General features: G+C 50.1%; 1 protein-coding gene across 1 annotated transcript in view; it reads right to left on the bottom strand.

Moving 5' to 3' along the window:
• Positions 1 to 27,512, bottom strand: part of LOC128687922 (pregnancy zone protein) — a 245,182-nt gene that overhangs the window by 133,773 nt on the left and 83,897 nt on the right. The window contains exon 7 of the mRNA XM_070085814.1: positions 24,970 to 25,144. Coding sequence (XP_069941915.1) covers positions 24,970 to 25,144 — 175 coding nt within the window. The remainder of the gene's footprint in view (positions 1 to 24,969; positions 25,145 to 27,512) is intronic.

The raw sequence follows: 27,512 nt of genomic DNA, 5'->3' as shown, positions 1-27,512 counted from the left end.
CTACATCACTCACTCAGGCTACATCACTCACCAAGGCTACATCACTCCCCCAGGATACATCACCCACCCAGGCTACATCACTCACCCAGGCTATATCACTCACCCAGCTTACATCACTCACCCAGGCTACGTCACTCACTCAGGCTACATCACTCACACAGGGTACATCACTAACCCAGGCTACATCACTCACTTAGGCTACATCACTCACCCAGGCTACATCATTCACTCAGCCTACATCACTCACCCAGGCTACATCACTGACACAGGTTACATCACTCATGAAGGCTACATCACTCACGCAGACTACATCACTCACCCAGGCTATATCAATCACCCAGGCCACATCACCCACCCAGGCTACATGACTCACCTTGGCTACATCACTCACTCAGGCTACATCACTCACCTAGGCAACATCACTCACCTAGGCAACATCACTCACCCAAGCTACATCACTCACCCAAGCTACATCACTCACCAAGGCTACATCATTCACCAAGGCTACATCATTCACCCAGGCTACATCAGTCACAAAGGCTACATCACTCACCAAGTCTACATCACTTACCCAGGCTACGTCAGTCACTCAGGCTACATCACTCACACAGGCTGCACCACTCACCTAGTGTACGTCACTCACGCAGGCTACATCACTTACCCAGGCTACATAACTCACTCAGGCTACATCACTCACCCAGGATACATCACTCGCCCAGGCTACCTCACTCACTGAGGCTACATCACTCACCCAGGATACATCACCCACTGAGGCTACATCACTCACCCAGGCTACATCACTCACTCAGGCTACATCACTCACGCAGGCTATATCACTAACTCAGGCTACATCACTCACCCAGGCTACAACACTCACTCAGGCTACATCACTCACCCAGGCTACATCACTCACCCAGGCTACATCACTCACCCACGCTACATCACTCACCCAGCTACATCACTCACACAGACTACATCACTCACCCACATCACTCACACACGCTACATCACTCACACAGACTACACCACTCACCCAGGCTACATCACTCACACAGGCTACAACATTCACCCAGGCTACATCACTCACCCAGGATACATCACTCACCCAGGCTACATCACTCACCCAGGCTACATCACTCACCCTGGCTACATCACTCACCCAGTCTACATCACTCACCCAGGCTACATCACTCAATCAGGCTACATCACTCACCCAGGCTACATCACTCACCCAGGTTACATAACTCACCCGGGCTACATCACTCACCCAGGCTACATCACTCACTCAGGCTACATCATTCACCCAGGCTACATCACTCACTCAGGCTACATCACTCACTCAGGCTACATCACTCAAGCATGCTGCATCATTCACTCAGCCTACATCACTCACCCAGGCTACATCACTCACTCAGGCTACATCACTCACCAAGGCTACATCACTCACTCAGGCTACATCACTCCCCCAAGATACATCACCCACCCAGGCTACATCACTCACCCAGGCCAGGTTACATCACTCACCCAGGCTACGTCACTCACTCAGGCTGCATCACTCACACAGGGTACATCACTAACCCAGGCTACATCACTCACTTAGGCTACATCACTCACCCAGGCTACATCATTCACTCAGCCTACATCACTCACCCAGGCTACATCACTCACACAGGTTACATCACTCATGTAGGCTACATCACTCACGCAGACTACATCACTCACCCAGGCCACATCAATCACCCAGCCTACATGACTCACCTTGGCTACATCACTCACTCAGGCTACATCACTCACCTAGGCAACGTCACTCACCTAGGCAACATCACTCACCCTCGCTACATCACTCACCCAAGCTACATCACTCACCAAGGCTACATCACTCACCCAGGCTACATCAGTCACAAAGGCTACATCACTCACCAAGTCTACATCACTTACCCAGGCTACGTCAGTCACTCAGGCTACATCACTCACCCAGGCTGCACCACTCACCCAGTGTACGTCACTCACGCAGGCTACATCACTCACCCAGGCTACATCACACTCTGAGATTACATCATTCACCCAGGCTACATCACTCACCCAGGCTACATCACTCACCCAGTGCACATCACTCACCCAGGCTACATCACTCATCCAATCTACATCACTCACCCAGGGCATATCACTCACTGAGGCTATATCACTCACCCAGGCTACATCACTCACCCAGGCTACATCACTAACCCAAGGCACATCACTCACCCAGGCTACATCACTCATCCAGTCTACATCACTCACCCAGGGCATATCACTCACTGAGGCTATATCACTCACCCAGGCTACATCACTCACCCAGGCTACATCACTAACCCAGGGCACATCACTCACCCAGGCTACATCACTCATCCAGTCTACATCACTCACCCAGGCTACATCACTCACCCAGGCTACATCACTCACCCAGGCTACATCACTCACCCAGGCTATATCACTCACCCAGGCTACATCACTCACCCAGGCTACATCACTCACCCAGGGCACATCACTCACCCAGGCTACATCACCCATCCAGTCTACATCACTCACCCAGTTTACATCAGTCACCCAGGCTACATCACTCACCCAGGCTACATCACTCACTCAGGCTACATCACTCTCCAAGGCTTCAACATTCACCCAGGCTACATCACTCACCCAGGCTAAATCACTCACCCTAACTACATCACTCACACTGGCTACATCACTCACCCAGGCTGCACCACTCACCCAGTGTACGTCACTCACGCAGGCTACAACACTCATCTTGGCTACATCACTCACCCAGGCTACAATACCCACCTAGGCTACATTACTTGCCATTCCTACGTCACTCACCAAAGGCTACATCACTCATAAAGGCTACATCACTGTGTCAGGCTACATCACACACCCAGGCTACATCACTCTGGCTACATCACTCACGCAGGTTACATAACTCACTCAGGCTATATCACTCACCCAGGATACATCACTCGCCCAGGCTACCTCACTCACTGAGGCTACATCACTCACCCAGGATACATCACCCACTGAGGCTATATCACTCACACAGGCTACATCACTCACTCAGGCTACATCACTCACCCAGGCTATATCACTCACTCAGGCTACCTCACTCACCCTGGCTACATCACTCACCCAGGTTATATCACTCACCAAGGCTACATCACTCACTGAGTCTACATCACTCACCCAGGCTACATCACTCACTGAGGCTACATCACTCACCCAAGCTACATCACTCACTCAGGCTACATCACTCACCCAGGCTACAACACTCACTCAGGCTACATCACTCACCCAGGCTACATCACTCACCCAGCTTACATCACTCACCCAGGCTACATCACTCACACACGCTACATCACTCACACAGACTACATCACTCACCCAGGCTACATCACTCACTCAGGCTACATCATTCACCCAGGCTACATCACTCACCCAGGTTACATCACTCACCCAGGCTACATCACTCACCCAGGCTACATCACTCACCCTGGCTACATCACTCACCCAGTCTACATCACTCACCCAGGCTACATCACTCAATCAGGCTACATCACTCACCCAGGCTACATCACTCACCCAGGTTACATCACTCACCCAGGCTACATCACTCACCCAGGCTACATCACTCACCCAGGCTACATCACTCACCCAGGCTACATCACTCACCCAGGCTACATCACTCACCCAGGCTACATCACTCACCCAGGCTACATCACTCACCCAGGCTACATCACTCACCCAGGCTACATCACTCACCCAGGATACATCACTCACCCAGGCTACATCACTCACCCAGGCTACATCACTCACCCAGGCTACATCACTCACCCAGGCTACATCACTCACCCAGGCTACATCACTCACACAGGGTACATCACTAACCCAGGCTACATCACTCACATAGGCTACATCACTCACCCAGGCTACATCATTCACTCAGCCTACATCACTCACCCAGGCTACATCACTCACACAGGTTTCATCACTCATGTAGGCTACATCACTCACTCAGGCTACATCACACCCAGGCCACATCACTCACCCAGCCTACATGGGCTACATCACTCACGCAGACTACATCACTCACCTAGGCAACATCACTCACCTAGGCAACATCACTCACCCACGCTACATCACTCACCCAAGCTACATCACTCACCAAGGCTACATCACTCACCCAGGCTACATCAGACACAAAGGCTACATCACTCACCAAGTCTACATCACTTACCCCGGCTACGTCAGTCACTCAGGCTACATCACTCACCCAGGCTGCACCACTCACCCAGTGTACGTCACTCACGCAGGCTACATCACTCACCCAGGCTACATCACACTCTGAGATTACATCATTCACCCAGGCTACATCACTCACCCAGACTACATCACTCACCCAGGGCACATCACTCACCCAGGCTACATCACTCATCCAGTCTACATCACTCACCCAGGGCATATCACTCACTGAGACTATATCACTCACCCAGGCTACATCACTCACCCAGGCTACATCACTAACCCAGGGCACATCACTCACCCAGGCTACATCACTCATCCAGACTACATCACTCACCCATGGCATATCACTCACTGAGGCTATATCACTCATCCAGGCTACATCACTCACCCTGGCTACATCACTAACCCAGGGCACATCACTCACCCAGGCTACATCACTCACCCAGGCTATATCACTCACCCAGGCTTCATCACTCACCCAGGCTACATCACTCACCCAGGTTGCATCAGTCACCCAGGCTACATCACTCACCCAGGCTACATCACTCACTCAGGCTACATCACTCTCCAAGGCTACATCACCCATCCAGTCTACATCACTCACCCAGGTTACATCACATACCCAGGCTACATCACTCACCCAGGCTACATCACTCACTCAGGCTACATCACTCTCCAAGGCTACATCATTCACCCAGGCTACATCTGTCACTCAGGCTGTATCACTCACCCAGCCTACATCACTGACCCTGGCTACATCACTCACCTAGGCTACATCACTCACCCAGGCTAAATCACTCACCCTGGCTACATCACTCACACTGGCTATAATACTCACCTAGGCTACATTACTTATCCTCCTCGCTACGCAACTCACCCAGGCTTCATCACTCAACCAGGCTACATCACTCACTAAGGCTACATCACTCAAACTGGCTACATCACTCACCCAGGCTATATCACTCACCCAGGCTACATAACTCACACTCGCTACATCACTCACCCCATCTACATCACTCACCCCATCTACATCACTCACCCCATCTACATCACTCACCCTGGATACATCGCTCACGCAGCCTACATCACTCACACAGGCTACATCACTCACCCTGGCTACATCACTCACCCTGGCTACATCACTCACCCAGGCTACATTACCCACCTAGGCTACATTACTTACCATTCCTACGTCACTCACCCCAGGCTACATCACTCATAAAGGCTACATCACTGTGTCAGGCTACATCACACACCTAGGCTACATCACTCTGGCTACATCACTCACGCAGGTTACATAACTCACTCAGGCTACATCACTCACCCAGGATACATCACTCGCCCAGGCTACCTCACTCACTGAGGCTACATCACTCACCCAGGATACCTCACCCACTGAGGCTATATCACTCACCCAGGCTACATCACTCGCTCAGGCTACATCACTTACCCAGGCTATATCACTCACTCAGGCTACATCACTCACCCAGGCTACATCACTCACCCAGGTTACATCACTCACCAAGGCTACATCACTCACCCAGGCTACATCACTCACCCAGGCTACATCACTCACCCAGGCTACATCACTCACCCAAGATACATCACTCACTAAGGCTACATCACTCACCCAGGCTACAACACTCACTCAGGCTACATCACTCACACACGCTACATCACTCACACAGATTACATCACTCACCCAGGCTACATCACTCACTCAGGCTACATCACTCACCCAGGCTACATCACTCACCCAGGCTACATCACTCACCCTGGCTACATCACTCACCCAGTCTACATCACTCACCCAGGCTACATCACTCAATCAGGCTACATCACTCACCCAGGCTACATCACTCACCCAGGTTACATCACTCACCCTGGCTACATCACTCACCCAGGCTAAATCACTGACACAGGCTACATCACTCACCCAGGTATATCACTCACTCAGGCTACTTCACTCACACTCAAGCTACATCACTCACTCAGGCTACATCACTCACTCAGGCTACATCACTCACCAAGGCTACATCACTCCCCCAGGATACATCACCCACCCAGGCTACATCACTCACCCAGGCTATATCACTCACCCAGCTTACATCACTCACCCAGGCTACGTCACTCACTCAGGCTACATCACTCACACAGGGTACATCACTAACCCAGGCTACATCACTCACTTAGGCTACATCACTCACCCAGGCTACATCATTCACTCAGCCTACATCACTCACCCAGGCTACATCACTCACACAGGTTACATCACTCATGTAGGCTACATCACTCATGCAGACTACATCACTCACCCAGGCTACATCAATCACCCAGGCCACATCACTCACCCAGCCTACATGACTCACCTTGGCTACATCACTCACTCAGGCTACATCACTCACCTAGGCAACATCACTCACCTAGGCAACATCACTCACCCAAGCTACATCACTCACCCAAGCTACATCACTCACCAAGGCTACATCATTCACCAAGGCTACATCATTCACCCAGGCTACATCAGTCACAAAGGCTACATCACTCACCAAGTCTACATCACTTACCCAGGCTACGTCAGTCACTCAGGCTACATCACTCACACAGGCTGCACCACTCACCTAGTGTACGTCACTCACGCAGGCTACATCACTTACCCAGGCTACATAACTCACTCAGGCTACATCACTCACCCAGGATACATCACTCGCCCAGGCTACCTCACTCACTGAGGCTACATCACTCACCCAGGATACATCACCCACTGAGGCTACATCACTCACCCAGGCTACATCACTCACTCAGGCTACATCACTCACGCAGGCTATATCACTAACTCAGGCTACATCACTCACCCAGGCTACATCACTCACCCAGGTTACATCACTCACTAAGGCTACATCACTCACTGAGGCTACATCACTCACCCAGGCTACATCACTCAATGAGGCTACATCACTCACCCAAGCTACATCACTCACTCAGGCTACATCACTCACCCAGGCTACAACACTCACTCAGGCTACATCACTCACCCAGGCTACATCACTCACCCAGCTTACATCACTCACCCACGCTACATCACTCACACACGCTACATCACTCACACAGACTACATCACTCACCCAGGCTACATCACTCACTCAGGCTACATCATTCACCCAGGTTACATCACTCACCCAGGTTACATCACTCACCCTGGCTACATCACTCACCCAGGCTAAATCACTGACCCAGGCTACATCACTCACCCCGCTTACATCACTCATACACGCTACATCACTCACACAGACTACATCACTCACCCAGGCTACATCACTCACTCAGGCTACATCACTCACCCAGGCTACATCACTCACCCAGGTTACATCACTCACCCAGGCTACATCACTCACCCAGGCTACATCACTCACCCTGGCTACATCACTCACCCAGTCTACATCACTCACCCAGGCTACATCACTCAATCAGGCTACATCACTCACCCAGGTTACATCACTCACCCTGGCTACATCACTCACCCAGGCTAAATCACTGACCCAGGCTACATCACTCACCCAGGCTACATCATTCACACACGCTACATCACTCACACAGACTACATCACTCACCCAGGCTACATCACTCACTCAGGGTACATCATTCACCCAGGCTACATCACTCAACCAGGTTACATCACTCACCCAGGCTACATCACTCACCCTGGCTACATCACTCACCCAGGCTACATCACTCACTCAGGCTACATCATTCACTCAGCCTACATCACTCACCCAGGCTACATCACTCACACAGGTTACATCACTCATGTAGGCTACATCACTCACGCAGATTACATCACTCACCCAGGCTACATCAATCACCCAGGCCACATCACTCACCCAGGCTACATGACTCACCTTGGCTACATCACTCACTCAGGCTACATCACTCACCAAGGCAAGATCACTCACTCACGTTACATCACTCACCCACACTACATCACTCACCCAAGCTACATCACTCACCAAGGCTACATCACTCACCCAGGCTACATCAGTCACAAAGGCTACATCACTCACCAAGTCTACATCACTTACCCAGGCTACGTCAGTCACTCAGGCTACATCACTCACCCAGGCTGCACCACTCACCCAGTGTACGTCACTCATGCAGGCTACATCACTCACCCAGGCTACATCACACTCTGAGATTACATTATTCACCCAGGCTACATCACTCACCCAGGCTACATCACTCACCCAGAGCACATCACTCACCCAGGCTACATCACTCATCCAGTCTACATCACTCACCCAGGGCACATCACTCACTGAGGCTATATCACTCACCCAGGCTACATCACTCACCCAGGCTACATCACTATCCCAAGGCACATCACTCACCCAGGCTACATCACTCATCCAGTCTACATCACTCACCCAGGGTATATCACTCACTGAGGCTATATCACTCACCCAGGCTACATCACTCACCCAGGCTACATCATTAACCCAGGGCACATCACCCACCCAGGCTACATCACTCATCCAGTCTACATCACTCACCCAGGCTACATCACTCACCCAGGCTACATCACTCACCCAGGCTACATCACTCATCCAGTCTACATCACTCACCCAGGGCACATCACTCACCCAGGCTACATCACTAACCCAGGGCACATCACTCACCCAGGCTACATCACCCATCCAGTCTACATCACTCACCCAGGTTACATCAGTCACCCAGGCTACATCACTCACCTAGGCTACATCACTGACTCAGGCTACATCACTCTCCAAGGCTACATCATTCACCCAGGCTACATCAGTCACTCAGGCTGTATCACTCACCCAGGCTACATCACTGACCCTGGCTACATCACTGATCCTGGCTACATCACTCACCTAGGCTACATCACTCACCCAGGCTAAATCACTCACCCTGGCTACATCACTCACACTGGCTACATCACTCACCCAGGCTATATTACTCACCTAGCCTACATTATTTATCCTCCTCGCTACGTCACTCACCCAGGCTACATCATTCACCCAGGCTACATCACTCACTAAGGCTACATCACTCAAACTGGCTACATCACTCACCCAGGCTACATCACTCACCCAAGCTATATCACTCACCCAGGCTACATAACTCACACTCGCTACATCACTCATAAAGGCTACATCACTGTGTCAGGCTACATCACACACCCAGGCTACATCACTCTGGCTACATCACTCACTAAGGCTACATCACTCAAACTGGCTACATCACTCACCCAGGCTATATCACTCACCCAGGCTACATAACTCACACTCGCTACATCACTCACCCCATCTACATCACTCACCCTGGATACATCGCTCACGCAGCCTACATCACTCACACAGGCTACATCACTCACCCTGGCTACATCACTCACCCTGGCTACATCACTCACCCAGGCTACATTACCCACCTAGGCTACATTACTTACAATTCCTACGTCACTCACCCCAGGCTACATCACTCATAAAGGCTACATCACTGTGTCAGGCTACATCACACACCCAGGCTACATCACTCTGGCTACATCACTCACGCAGGTTACATAACTCACTCAGGCTACATCATTCACCCAGGATACATCACTCGCCCAGGCTACCTCACTCACTGAGGCTACATCACTCACCCAGGTTATATCACTCACTCAGGCTACATCACTCACCCAGGGTACATCACTCACCCAGGTTACATCACTCACCAAGGCTACATCACTCACCCAGGCTACATCACTCACCCAGGCTACATCACTCACCCAGGCTACATCACTCACCCAAGCTACATCACTCACAAAGGCTACATCACTCACCCAGGCTACAACACTCACTCAGGCTACATCATTCACCAAGGCTACATCACTCACCCAGCTTACATCACTCACCCACGCTATATCACTCACACACGCTACATCACTCACACAGACTACATCACTCACCCAGGCTACATCACTCACTCAGGCTACATCATTCACCCAGGCTACATCACTCACCCAGGTTACATCACTCACCCAGGCTACATCACTCACCCAGGCTACATCACTCACCCTGGCTACATCACTCACCCAGTCTACATCACTCACCCAGGCTACATCATTCAATCAGGCTACATCACTCACCCAGGCTACATCACTCACCCAGGTTACATCACTCACCCTGGCTACATCACTCAACCAGGCTAAATCACTGACCCAGGCTACATCACTCACCCAGGTATATCACTCACACAGGGTACATCACTAACCCAGGCTACATCACTCACTTAGGCTACATCACTCACCCAGGCTACATCATTCACTCAGCCTACATCACTCACCCAGGCTACATCACTCACACAGGTTACATCACTCATGTAGGCTACATCACTCATGCAGACTACATCACTCACCCAGGCTACATCAATCACCCAGGCCACATCACTCACCCAGCCTACATGACTCACATTGGCTACATCACTCACTCAGGCTACATCACCCACCTAGGCAACATCACTCACCTAGGCAACATCACTCACCCATGCTACATCACTCACCCAAGCTACATCACTCACCAAGGCTACATCACTCACCCAGGCTACATCAGTCACAAAGGCTACATCACTCACCATGTCTACATCACTTACCCAGGCTACGTCAGTCACTCAGGCTACATCACTCACCCATGCTGCACCACTCACCTAGTGTACGTCACTCACGCAGGCTACATCACTCACCCAGGCTACATCACACTTTGAGATTACATCATTCACCCAGGCTACATCACTCACCCAGGCTACATCACTCACCCAGGGCACATCACTCACCCAGGCTACATCACTCATCCAGTCTACATCACTCACCCAGGGTATATCACTCACTGAGACTATATCACTCACCCAGGCTACATCACTCACCCAGGCTACATCACTAACCCAGGGCACATCACTCACCTAGGCTACATCACTCATCCAGTCTACATCACTCACCCAGGGCATATCACTCACTGAGGCTATATCACTCATCCAGGCTACATCACTCACCCAGGCTACATCACTAACCCAGGGCACATCACTCACCTAGGCTACATCACTCATCCAGTCTACATCACTCACCCAGGCTACATCACTCACCCAGGCTACATCACTCACCCGGGCTACATCACTCATCCAGTCTACATCACTCACCCAGGGCACATCACACACCCAGGCTATATCACTCACCCAGGCTACATCACTCACCCAGGCTACATCACCCATCCAGTCTACATCACTCACCCAGGTTACATCACATACCCAGGCTACATCACTCACCCAGGCTACATCACTCACTCAGGTTACATCACTCTCCATGGCTACATCATTCACCCAGGCTACATCAGTCACTCAGGCTGTATCACTCACCCAGGCTACATCACTGACCCTGGCTACATCACTGACCCTGGCTACATCACTCACCTAGGCTACATCACTCACCCAGGCTAAATCACTCACCCTGGCTACATCACTCACACTGGCTACATCACTCACCCAGGCTATATTACTCACCTAGGCTACATCACTCACTAAGGCTACATCACTCAAACTGGCTACATCACTCACCCAGGCTATATCACTCACCCAGGCTACATAACTCACACTCGCTACATCACTCACCCCATCTACATCACTCACCCCATCTACATCACTCACCCTGGATACATCGCTCACGCAGCCTACATCACTCACACAGGCTACATCACTCACCCTGGCTACATCACTCAACCTGGCTACATCACTCACCCAGGCTACATTACCCACCTAGGCTACATTACTTACCATTCCTACGTCACTCACCCCAGGCTACATCACTCATAAAGGCTACATCACTGTGTCAGGCTACATCACACACCCAGGCTACATCACTCTGGCTACATCACTCACGCAGGTTACATAACTCACTCAGGCTACATCACTCACCCAGGATACATCACTCGCCCAGGCTACCTCACTCACTGAGGCTACATCACTCACCCAGGATACATCACCCACTGAGGCTACATCACTCACCCAGGCTACATAACTCACTCAGGATACATCACTCACCCAGGCTATATCACTCACTCAGGCTACATCACTCACCCAGGCTACATCACTCACCCAGGTTACATCACTCACCAAGGCTACATCACTCACTGAGGCTACATCACTCACCCAGGCTACATCACTCAATGAGGCTACATCACTCACCCAAGATACATCACTCACTCAGGCTACATCACTCACCCAGGCTACAACACTCACTCAGGCTACATCACTCACCCAGGTTACATCACTCACCCAGCTTACATCACTCACCCACGCTACATCACTCACCCAGGCTACATCACTCACCCAGGCTACATCACTCACCCAGTGTACATCACTCACCCAGGCTACATCACTCACTCAGGCTACATCACTCACCCAGGCTACATCACTCACTCAGGCTACATCACTCACCCAGTCTACATCACTCACCCAGGCTACATCACTCACTCAGGCTACATCATTCACCCAGGCTACATCACTCACTTAGGCTTCATCACTCACACATGCTACATCACTCACACAGACTACATCACTCACCCAGGCTACATCACTCACTCAGGCTACATCACTCACCCAGGCTACATCACTCACCCAGGTTACATCACTCACCCAGGCTACATCACTCACCCAGGCTACATCACTCACCCAGGCTACATCACTCACCCAGGCTACATCACTCACCCAGGCTACATCACTCACCCAGGCTACATCACTCACCCAGGCTACATCACTCACCCAGGCTACATCACTCACCCAGGCTACATCACTCACCCAGGCTACATCACTCACCCAGGCTACATCACTCACCCAGGCTACATCACTCACCCAGGCTACATCACTCACCCAGGCTACATCACTCACTCAGGCTACTTCACTCACACTCACTCAAGTTACATCACTCACTCAGGCTACACCTCTCAGTCAGGCTACATCACTCACCAAGGCTACATCACTCCCCCAGGATACATCACCCACCCAGGCTACATCACTCACCCAGGCTATATCACTCACCCAGGTTAGATCACTCACACAGGGTACATCACTAACCCAGGCTACATCACTCACTTAGGCTACATCACTCACCCAGGCTACATCATCCACTCAGCCTACATCACTCACCCAGGCTACATCACACACACAGGTTACATCACTCATGTAGGCTACATGACTCACGCAGACTACATCACTCACCCAGGCTACATCAATCACCCAGGCCTCATCACTCACCCAGGCTACATGACTCACCTTGGCTACATCTCTCACTCAGGCTACATCACTCACCTAGGCAACATCACTCACACACGTTACATCGCTCACCCACACTACATCACTCACCCAAGATACATCACTCACCAAGGCTACATCATTCACCCAGTCTACATCAGTCACAAAGGCTACATCACTCACCAAGTCTACATCACTTACCCAGGCTACGTCAGTCACTCAGGCTACATCACTCACCCAGGCTGCACCACTCACCCAGTGTACGTCACTCACGCAGGCTACATCACTCACCCAGGCTACATCACACTCTGAGATTACATCATTCACCCAGGCTACATCACTCACCCAGGCTACATCACTCACCCAGGGCACATCACTCACCCAGGCTACATCACTCATCCAGTCTACATCACTCACACTGGATACATCGCTCACGCAGCCTACATCACTCACACAGGCTACATCACTCACCCTGGCTACATCACTCACCCTGCCTACATCACTCACCCAGGCTACATTACACACCTAGGTTACATTACTTACCATTCCTACGTCACTCACCCCAGGCTACATCACTCATAAAGGCTACATCACTGTGTCAGGCTACATCACACACCCAGGCTACATCACTCTGGCTACATCACTCACTCAGGTTACATAACTCACTCAGGCTACATCACTCACCCAGGATACATCACTCGCCCAGGCTACCTCACTCACTGAGACTACATCACTCACCCAGGCTACATTACCCACTGAGCCTACATCACTCACCCAGGCTACATCACTCACTTAGGCTACATCACTCACCCAGGCTATATCACTCACTCAGGCTACATCACTCACCCAGGCTACATCACTCACCCAGGTTACATCACTCACCAAGGCTACATCACTCACTGAGGCTACATCACTCACCCAGGCTACATCACTCACTGAGGCTACATCACTAACCCAAGCTACATCACTCACTCAGGCTACATCACTCACCCAGGCTACAACACTCACTCAGGCTACATCACTCACCCAGGCTACATCACTCACCCAGCTTACATCACTCACCCACGCTACATCACTCTCCCACGCTACATCACTCACACAGGTTACATCACTCACCCAGGCTACATCACTCACTCAGGCTACATCATTCACCCAGGCTACATCACTCACCCAGGTTACATCACTCACCCAGGCTACATCACTCTCCCAGGCTACATCACTCACCCAGGCTACATCACTCAACCAGTCTACATCACTCACCCAGGCTACATCACTCAATCAGGATACATCACTCACCCAGGCTACATCACTCACCCAGGTTACATCACTCACCCAGGCTACATCACTCACCCAGGCTAAATCACTGACCCAGGCTACATCACTCACCAAGGCTACATCACTCACCCAGGCTACATCAGTCACAAAGGCTACATCACTCGCCCAGACTACATCACTCACCCAGTCTACATCACTCACCCAGGCTACTTCACTCAAACAGGCTACATCACTCACCCAGGCTACATCACTCACCCAGGCAACATCACTCACCCAGGTTTCATCATTCACCCATGCTACATCACTCACCCAGGCTACATCACTCACCCAGGCTACATCACTCACCCAGGCTACATCACTCACCCAGGCTCACACCACTACACCCAGGCTACATCACTACATCATTCACTCAGGCTACATCACTCACCCAGGCTACATCACTCACCCAGGCTACATCACTCACCCTGAGCTACATCACTCACCCAGGCTACATCACTCACCTACAGGTTACATCACTCACCTAGGCACATCACTCACCAGGCTACATCACTCACCCAGGCTACATCACTCTCCAAGGCTACATCACTCACAGAGGCTACATCAGTCACAAAGGCTACATCACTCACCCAGGCTACATCACTCTCCAAGGCTACATCACTCACAGAGGCTACATCAGTCACAAAGGCTACATCACTCACCAAGTCTATATCACTCACCGAGGCTACGTCAGTCACTCAGGCTACATCACTCACCCAAGCTGCACCACTGACCCAGTGTACGTCACTCACGCAAGCTACATCACTCACCCAGGCTACATCACTCACCCAGGGCACATCACTCACCCAGGCTACATCACTCATCCAGTCTACATCACTCACCAAGGCTACATCACTCACCCAGGCTACATCACTCACCCAGGCTACATCACTCACCCAGGGCACATCACTCACCCAGGCTACATCACTCATCCAGTCTGCATCACTCACCCAGGATACATCACTCACCCAGGCTACATCACTCACCAAGGCTACATCACCCATCCAGTCTACATCACTCACCCAGGTTACATCACTCACCCAGGCTACATCACTCACCCAGGCTACATCACTCACTCAGGCTACATCACTCTCCAAGGCTACATCATTCACCCAGGCTACATCAGTCACTCAGTCTGTATCACTCACCCAGGCTATATCACTCACCAGGCTACATCACTCACCCAGGCTATATCACTCACCCAGGCTACATTACTCATTCAGGCTATATCACTCACCCAGGCTACATCACTCACCCAGGCTACATCGCTCACCCAGGAAATATTACTAACCCCGGATACATCACTCACGATGGCTACATCACTCACCCAGGCTACATCACTCTCCAAGGCTTCAACATTCACCCAGGCTACATCACTCACCCAGGCTAAATCACTCACCCTAACTACATCACTCACACTAGCTACATCACTTCCCTCACACTGGCTGCATCACTCACCCAGGCTACATCACTCACCATGGCTACATCACTCTACATCACTCACCCTGGCTACATCACTCATATAGGCTACACCACTCACACAGGCTACATCACTCACTCACTACATCATTCACCTAGGCTACATCACTCTCTCAGGCTACATCACTCACCCAGGCTACATCACTCACCAAGTCTAGATCACTCACAAAGGCTACATCACTGGCTACATCACTCACACACTCACAGGCTACATCACTCACCCAGGCAGGCTACATCACTCACTCACCCAGGCTACATTATTCACCCAGGCTACATCACTCACTAAGGCTACATCACTCACCCAGGCTATATCACTCACCCAGGCTACATAACTCACACTCGCTACATCACTCACCCCATCTACATCACTCACCCTGTATACATCGCTCACGCAGCCTACATCACTCACACAGGCTACATCACTCACCCTGGCTACATCACTCACCCTGGCTACATCACTCACCGAGGCTACATTACCCACCTAGGCTACATTACTTACCATTTCTACGTCACTCACCCCAGGCTACATCACTCATAAAGGCTACATCACTGTTTCAGGCTACATCACACACCTAGGCTACATCACTCTGGCTACATCACTCATGCAGGTTACATAACTCACTCAGGCTACATCACTCACCCAGGATACATCACTCGCCCAGGCTACCTCACTCACTGAGGCTACATCACTCACCCAGGCTACAACACCCACTGAGGCTACATCACTCACCCAGGCTGCATCACTCACTCAGGCTACATCACTCACCCAGGCTATATCACTCACTCAGGCTACATCACTCACCCAGGCTACATCTCTCACCCAGGTTACATCTCTCACCAAGGCTACATCACTCACTGAGGCTACATCACTCACCCAGGCTACATCACTCACTGAGGCTACATCACTCACCCAAGCTACATCACTCACTCAGGCTACATCACTCACCCAGGCTACAACACTCACTCAGGCTACATCACTCACCCAGGCTACATCACTCACCCAGGTTACATTACTCACCTAGGCTACATTACTTACCCTGGCTACGTCACTCACCCCAGGCTACATCACTCATCCAGGCTATATCACTCACTCGGGCTACATCACACACCCAGGCTACATCAATCACTCAGACTACATAACTCACCCAGGCTACATCTCTCATTCAGGCTACATCATTCTCCCAGGCTACATCACTCTCCCAGGCTACATCACTCACTCAGGCTACATCACTAACCATGGCTACATCACTCACTAAGGCTACATCACTCACCCAGGCTACGTCACTCACTCAGGCTACATCACTAACCCAGGCTACATCACTCACTAAGGCTACATCACTCACCCAGGCTACATCACTCACTCAGGCTACATCACTCACCCAGGCTACATCACTCACTCAGGCTACATCACTCACCCAGGCTACATCACTCACCCAGGCTACATCACTCACCCTGGCTACATCACTCACCTAGGCTACATCTCTCACTGACGCTACATCACTCACCCAGGCTAAATCACTCACCCAGGCTACATCACTCACCCAGGCTACATCACTCACACAGGCTTCATCACTCACTCAGTCTACACCACTCACCCAGGCTCATCACCCACCTATGTTACATCACTGATCACTCACTCAGGCTACATCACTCACCCAGGCTACATCACCCACCTCACTCACCCAGGCTACATCACTCACCCAGGCTACATCACTCACCCTGGCTACATCACTCACCTAGGCTACATCTCTCACTGACGCTACATCACTCACTCAGGCTACATCACTCACTCAGGCTTCATCACTCACTCAGTCTACATCACTCACCCAGGCTACATCACTCACCCAGGTTACATCACTCACCCAGGCTACATCACTCACCCAGGCTTCATCACACTCACGATGGCTACATCACTCACCCAGGCTACATCACTCACCCAGGCTACATCACTCACCCAGGCTACATCACTCACCCAGGCTACATCACTCACCCAGGCTACATCACTCACCCAGGCTACATCACTCACCCAGGCTACATCACTCACCCAGGCTACATCACTCACTCATGCTACATCACTTACCCAGGGTACATCACTCACCCAGGTTACATCACTCACCTAGGCTACGTCACTCACTCATTCTACATCACTCACCCAGGCTACATCACTCACCCTGGGTACATCACTCACCCTGGCTACATCACTCACCCAGGCTACATCACTCACCCAGGCTACATCACTCACATTTGTTACATCACTCACCCAGGCTACATCACTCACCCAGGCTACATCACTCACCCAGGCTACATCACTCACCCAGGCTACATCACTCACCCAGGCTACATCACTCACCCAGGCTACATCACTCACCCAGGCTACATCACTCACCCAGGCTACATCACTCACCCAGGCTACATCACTCACCCAGGCTACATCACTCACCCAGGCTACATCACTCACCCAGGCTACATCCTGGCTACATCACTCACCAAGGCTACATCACTCATCAAGGCAACATAACTCACCCAGGCTACATCACTCACCCAGGCTACATCACTCACCCAGGCTACATCACTCACCCAGGCTACATCACTCACCCAGGCTACATCACTCACCCAGGCTACATCACTCACCCTGGCTACATCACTCACCCAGGCTACATCACTCACCCAGGCTACATCACTCACCCTGGCTACATCACTCACCCTGGCTACATCACTCACCCAGGCTACATTACTCGCTTAGGCTACATTACTAACCCTGGCTTAGTTACTCAGGCTACATCACTCACCTAGGCTACATCTCTCACTGACGCTACATCACTCACCCAGGCTAAATCACTCACCCAGGCTACATCACTCACCCAGGCTACATCACTCACCTAGGCTACATCACTCACCCAGGCTACATCACTCACCCAGGCTACATCACTCACCCAGGCTACATCACTCACCCAGGCTATCATCACTCAGGCTACATCACTCACCCAGGCTACATCACTCAAACAGGCTACATCACTCACCTAGGCTACATCACTCACCCAGGCTACATCACTCACCCAGGCTACATCACTCACCCAGGCTACATCACTCACCCAGGCTACATGATTCACACTGGCTACATCACTCACTCAGGCTATATCACTCTCCCAGGCTACATCACTCACCAGGCTACATCACTCACCCAGGCTATATCACTCACCCAGGCTACATCACTCATTCAGGCTACATAACTCGGCCAGGCTACATCACTCACTAAGGCTACATCACTCACCCAGGCTGCATCACTCACTCAGGCTTCATCACTCACCCAGGCTACATCACTCACTAAGGCTACATCACTCACCCAGGCTACATCACTCACCCAGGCTTCATCACTCACCCAGGCTACATCACTCACCCATGTTACATTACTCACCCAGGCTACATCATTCACCCAGGCTACATCACTCACCCTGGCTACATCACTCACCTTGGCTACATCTCTCACTGACGATACATCACTCACCAAGGCTGCATCACTCACCCAGGCTACATCACTCACCCAGGCTACATCACTCACCCAGGCTACATCACTCACCCAGGCTACATCACTCACCCAGGCTACATCACTCACTCAGGCTACATCACTCACCCAGGCTACATCACTCACCCAGGCTACATCACTCACCCAGGCTACATCACTCACCCAGGCTACATCACTCACCCAGGTTACATCACTCACCCAGGCTACATCACTCACCCAGGCTACATCACTCACCCAGGCTACATCACTCACCCAGGCTACATCACTCACCCAGGCTACATCACTCACCCAGGCTACATCACTCACCCAGGCTACATCACTCACCCAGGATACATCACTCACCCAGGCTACATCAACCACCCAGGCTGCATCACTCACCCATTCTACATCACTCACTCATGCTACATCACTCACCCAGGCTACATCACTCACCCAGGGTACATCACTCACCCAGGGCACATCACTCACCCAGGCTACATCACTCATCCAGGTTACATCACTCACTCGGACTACGTCACATACTCAGGCTACATCACTCACTCAGACTACATAACTCAACCAGGCTACATTGCTCACTCTGGCTACATCACTCACCCAGGCTACATAACTCGGCCAGGCTACATCACTCACCCAGGCTACATAACTCGGCCAGGCTACATCACTCACTCAGGCTGCACCACTCACTCTGGCTACATCACTCACCCAGGCTACATAACTCGGCCAGGCTATATCACTCTCCCAAGATACATCACTCACCCAGGCTACATCACTCACTCAGTCTACATCACTCACCCAGGCTACATCACTCACTCAGGCTACATCACTCACCCAGGCTACATCACTCACTCAGGCTACATCACTCACCCAGGCTACATCACTCACTCAGGCTACATCACTCACCCAGGCTACATCACTCACCCAGGCTACATCACTCACCCAGGCTACATCACTCACCCAGGCTACATCACTCACCCAGGCTACATCACTCACCCAGGCTACATCACTCACCCAGGCTACATCACTCACCCAGGCTACATCACTCACCCAGGCTACATCACTCACCCTGGCTACATCACTCACTCAGGCTAAATCATTCACCTAGGCTACATCTCTCACTGATGCTACATCACTCACCCAGGCTACATCACTTACCCAGGCAACATTACTCACCAAGGCTACATCACTCACCCAGGCTACATCACTTACCCAGGCTACATCACTCACTTAGGTTACATCACTCACCCAGGCTACATCACTGACCCTGGCTACATCACTCACCCAGGCTACATCACTCGCTCAGGCAACATCACTCACCCAGCCTACATCACTCACCCAGGCTACATCACTCACCCAGGCTACATCACTCACCCAGGCTACATCACTCACCCAGGCTACATCACTCACCCAGGCTGCATCACTCACCCAGGCTGCATCACTCACCCAGGCTACATCACTCACCCTGTCTATATCACTCTCCCTGGCTACATCACTCACCCAGTCTACATCACTCACCCAGGCTACATCACTCACCCTGTCTTCATCACTCACCCAGGCTACATCACTCACTCTGTCTACATCACTCTCCCTGGCTACATCACTCACCCAGGCTACATCACTCACCCAAGCTACATCACTCACCCTGTCTTCATCACTCACCCAGGCTACGTCACTCACCTGGCTACATCACTCACCCAGGCTACATCACTCGCTCAGGCAACATCACTCACCAAGCCTACATTACTCTCCCAGGATTCATCACTCTCCCAGGCTATATCATTCACCCTGGCTACATCACTCACCCAGGCTACATCACTCACCCAGGCTACATCACTCACCCAGGCTGCATCACTCACCCTGTCTTCATCACTCACACAAGCTACATCACTCACCCTGTCTACATCACTCACTCTGGCTACATCACTCACCCAGGCTGCATCACTCACCCAGGCTACATCACTCACCCTGTCTTCATCACTCACCCTGGCTACATCACTCACCCAGGCTACATCACTCACCCAGGTTACATCACTCACCCTAGCTACATCACTTACCCTGGCTACATCACTCCCCCAGGCTACATTACTCGCCCAGGCTACATTACTTACCCTGGCTAAGTCACTCAGGCTACTTCACTCACCCTGGCTGCATCACTCACCCAGGGTACATCACTCACCCAGGCTACATCACTCACCCAGGCTACATCACTCACTCAGGCTACATCACTCACCCAGGCTACATCACTCACCCAGGCTACATCACTCACCCAGGGTACATCACTCACCCAGGCTACATCACTCACCCAGGCTACAACACTCACCCAGTGTACATCACTCACCCAGGCTACATCACTCATCCAGTCTACATCACTCACCCAGGCTACATCACTTACCCAGGCAACATTACTCACCAAGGCTACATCACTCACGCAGGCTACATCACTCACTCTGGCTACATCACTTACCCAGTCTACATCACTCACTTAGGTTACATCACTCACCCAGGCTACATCACTCACTCTGGCTACATCACTCACCCAGGCTACATCACTCGCTCAGGCAACATCACTCACCCAGCCTACATTACTCTCCCAGGATTCATCACTCTCCCAGGCTATATCACTCACCCTGGCTACATCACTCACCCAGGCTACATCACTCACCCAGGCTACATCACTCACCCAGGCTGCATCACTCACCCAGGCTACATCACTCACCCTGTCTACATCACTCTCCATGGCTACATTACTCCCCCAGTCTACATCACTCACCCAGGCTACATTACTCCCCCAGTCTACATCACTCACCCAGGCTACATCACTCACCCTGTCATCATCACTCACCCTGGCTACATCACTCACCCAGGCTACATCACTCACCCTGTCTACATCACTCTCCCTGGCTACATCACTCCCCCAGGCTACATCACTCACCCAGGCTATATCACTCACCCTGTCTTCATCACTCACCCAGGCTACATCACTCACCCTGGCTACATCACTCACCCAGGCTACATCACTCGCTCAGGCAACATCACTCACCCAGCCTACATTACTCTCCCAGGATTCATCACTCTCCCAGGCTATATCACTCACCCTGGCTACATCACTCACCCAGGCTACATCACTCACCCAGGCTACATCACTCACCCAGGCTGCATCACTCACCCAGGCTACATCACTCACCCTGTCTACATCACTCCCCCTGGCTACATCACTCACCCAGGCTACATCACTCACCCAGGCTACATCACTCACCCTGTCTTCATCAGTCACCCTGGCTACATCACTCACCCAGGCTACATCACTCACCCTGACTACGTCACTCACCCTGGCTACATCACTCACCCTGGCTACATCATTCACCCAGGCTACATCACTCACCCAGGTTACATCACTCACCCTAGCTACATCACTTACCCTGGCTACATCACTCCTCCAGGCTACATTACTCGCCCAGGCTACATTACTCACCCTGGCTAAGTCACTCACTCAGGCTACTTCACTCACCCTGGCTGCATCACTCATCCAGGGTACATCGCTCACCCAGGCTATATCACTCACCCAGGCTACATCACTCACTCAGGCTACATCACTCACCCAGGCTACATCACTCACCCAGGCTACATCACTCACCCAGGGTACATCACTCATCCAGGCTACATCACTCACCCAGGCTACATCACTCACCCAGGGTACATCACTCACCCAGGCTACATCACTCATCCAGCCTACATCACTCACCCAGGCTACATCACTCGCCCAGGCTACATCCCTCACCCAGGCTACATGATTCACACTGGCTACATCACTCACTCAGGCTATATCACTCTCCCAGGCTACATCACTCACCCAGGCTACATCACTCACCCAGGCTACATCACTCACCCAGGCTTCATCACTCCTGCAGGGCACATCACTCACCCAGGCTACGTCACTCACCCAGTCTACATCACTCACGCAGGCTACATCACTCATCCAGGCTACGTCACTCACCCTGGCTACATTACTCACCCAGGCTACATCTCTCACCCTGGCTACATTACTCACCCAGGCTACATCACTCACCCAGGCTACATCACTCACCCAGTCTACATCACTCACCCAGGCTACATCACTCACCCTGTGCACATCACTCACCCAGTCTACATCACTCACCCAGGCTACATCACTCACACAGGCTACTTCACTCACCCAGGCTACATCACTCACCCTGGCTACATCAATCACCCAGGCTACATCACTCACCCAGTGCACATCACTCACCCAGGCTACATCACTCACCCAGTCTACATCACTCACCCAGGCTACATCACTCACCCAGTGCACATCACTCACCCACGCTACATCACTCACCCAGTCTACATCACTCTCCAGGCTACATCACTCACCCAGGCTACATTACTCACACAGGCTACATCTCTCACCCAGGCTGCATCACTCACCAGGCTACATCACTCACCCAGGCTACATCACTCATCCAGGCTACATCACTCACCCTGGCTGCATCACTCACCTAGCCTTCATCACTCACCCAGGCTACATCACTTTCCCAGGCTACATCACTCTCCCAGGCTACATCACTCACCCAGGCTACATCACTCACCCAGGCTACATCACTCACTCAGGCTACATCACTCACCCAGGCTACATCACTCACCCAGGATACGTCACTCACCCAGGCTATATCACTCACCCAGGATACGTCACTCACCCAGGCTATATCACTCACCCAGGCTACATCACTCACCCAGGCTACATCACTCACCCAGGCTACATCACTCACCCAGGCTACATCACTCACCCAGGCTACATCACTCACCCAGGCTATCACTCACCCAGGCTACATCACTCACCCAGGCTACATCACTCACCCAGGCTACATCACTCACCCAGGCTACATCACTACACTCACCCAGGCTATATCACTCACCCAGGCTACATCACTCACCCAGGCTACATCACTCACCCAGGCTATATCACTCACCCATGCTACATCACTCACCCAGGCTACATCACTCACCCAGGCTACATCACTCACCCAGGCTATATCACTCACCCATGATACATCACTCACCCAGGCTACATCACTCACCCAGGCTACACACAGAGTGTGGCTCTGATGACAGAGTCAGTGAGGCTGCAGCTCCTGGTTGTGCTTTAGCAACAGACCAGGTGAGGTCCACCTTGTTAGGCAGACACTTCTCTACCTCCAACTCTCTGGTGTCTGCCACCACCTCTCCGTCCTCTCGTGTGTACCACACCAACACCTGAAACACATTACTCTCACATTAAGTTACACAGGTGTGCCCAACTCCTGCAACACATGATTGCACTCAGTACTCATGTGTTAAACATACTTATTGATCTATAGCTGACATTTTTGGAAGTACTATGGAAGCACAATAGATTTAACAGTTTTCTCAAAATTAATTTGCCTATACTAGTGACGAACAAATATTTTGGATTTATGCCTTGGAAATATTCTGCTATGTAACCACTTTAAACAAAATGTAAATAAAAATAAGTATTTTACGCACAGAAACATAATCCATCAGGCAGTTATTAATGACTATCCCATTACCGCAGCCAATGACTATCCCGTTACTGCAGTCAATAATTACCCCACTGTCACAACCAATGATTACCTCATTACCGCAGTCAATTACTACCCACCCATTACTGCGGGTAATGAATTCTTCATTACCGCAATCAATGACTACCCCATTACCCTAGTCAATGACAACCCTATTACCGTGGTTAATGACCACAATCAATGGTTACATTACTGCAGTTAATTATTACCCCCATTACCAGATCAACTTGCTACCCCATTACACAAATAGCTAGTACATAGTCTCATATGTGTGGTTTTTCTTACGACTTAGAACAATCACTAGTCGCACTGATTTCTTTTTTTTTTTTTGACTGATAGGTTAGTCAGGTGCAGTCAATGACTAGCCCTTCTCCACTGTCAATGAATAGCCCAATATTACAGTCAATGACCAGCCAGATTCGCAGTCAATAACTAGACCAACACCACAGTCTATAACTAGCTCAATACCACACTCACTGACTAAACCAACAACACATACTCCATACTCCATGACTAGCCCAACACAATGACCATTCTTAGGGTGCACATTTCCAAATCTAAAAAAAAAGGACACAGCCGCTATGTGTGTGTGTGGTTATATATATATATATATATATATATATATATATATATATATATATATATATATATATATATATATATTTATATATATATATATATATATATATATATATATATATATATATATATATATATATATATATATATATATATATATATATATATATATGCAATAAGATCACAGTAAACAGGTGATTTCAAAATATGCAAAACAACCACTCTGAAAAAATAGAGAAATTCCAAGCGCTTTCGTGACTACTCACATTATCAAGGAACTATGAAAGTGAAGCATCCAAGGAAGCTATATAAGGGGTCCGGCCAGCACCTCACTATCAGATCCCACAACGGTTAAACACGTGACGCGCGGCGAGCCAACTTGGATAGGTCCTTTGCACAACCCACCCCCAAGCTATTCTACTCAAGAAAATTTAAAAATTATTTGTCCAGTGTATTATTAAATTCTTCCCAAATTCTATTAATTATAAATGGATCTAATTTATATAAACCAAAGGAAATATTCATATTATTTTCAAAACTGCTTTTTATGAAACAAGATTCAGTTATATTCCTGTCGACCATGGACTTGCTTGATACTACTTTCTCAACTTTTTGAAAATCAATTGGATGGTTAAAATCTCTTACATGAATAAATAGAGCATTGGAATCTTGTCCAGTTCTAATGCTATATTTATGTTGTTTTAATCTTAGTTCGAGATTTTTACCAGTTTGACCGTAATAAACTTTATCGCAAATTTTACAAGGAATCTTATAGACACATCCATCAGCATTTTGGGGGGAATTCTTTATCAAAAGTTTTTTTACTGTATCAAGATTTTTGAATACAACTTTAATATTAAAAGTGTTAAGAAGAGAAGGCATATCAACCAAGTTTTCATGGTAAGGGAGAACCAACATATTTTTAGTTGAATAAGGCTGGTTGCCCCAGTATGTTGGATCATTGCTATAATAAACTCAGAAGAATTTGTAATGAACTCAAGAGCAAACTACAAAGAAAATTAGACATTTTAATTGAAAATAGTGATTGGACAAAACATGCTAATAACAATTTTGTAATTAACTTATCAGATGAAATTTTAGACAAACATACAACTGCTGCTCTAGGTTTTGGCCTAAGTTTTGCAACTTCAAAAAAACTTAATAATGTTGAAATTGCAAAAGCCTTTTGTAACTTTGAAAAATTTTCTGATTTATCCTCTGATGAAATTAATATTAGTAAAGGAATTGTACATAGCTCTATGTTAAAACCAAACATTCCCAATTGCCCTCAAAGATTCTTTAAGTCTTATGATACACTTAATAACAATAAAAATTTGCGCCTTACTAAAGCAGACAAAATAAATGCAATAGTAATTATGAAAGAAAATGATTACCAAGAAAAAATGAATAATCTCTTAGATGATACTGAAACCTATTCTAAACTTAGGAAAAATCCCCTAGAA

This window comes from Cherax quadricarinatus, chromosome 1, assembly GCF_038502225.1.
Source record: "Cherax quadricarinatus isolate ZL_2023a chromosome 1, ASM3850222v1, whole genome shotgun sequence".
NCBI lineage: Eukaryota > Metazoa > Arthropoda > Malacostraca > Decapoda > Parastacidae > Cherax > Cherax quadricarinatus.
This window is presented reverse-complemented; position numbering and strand designations above follow the sequence as displayed.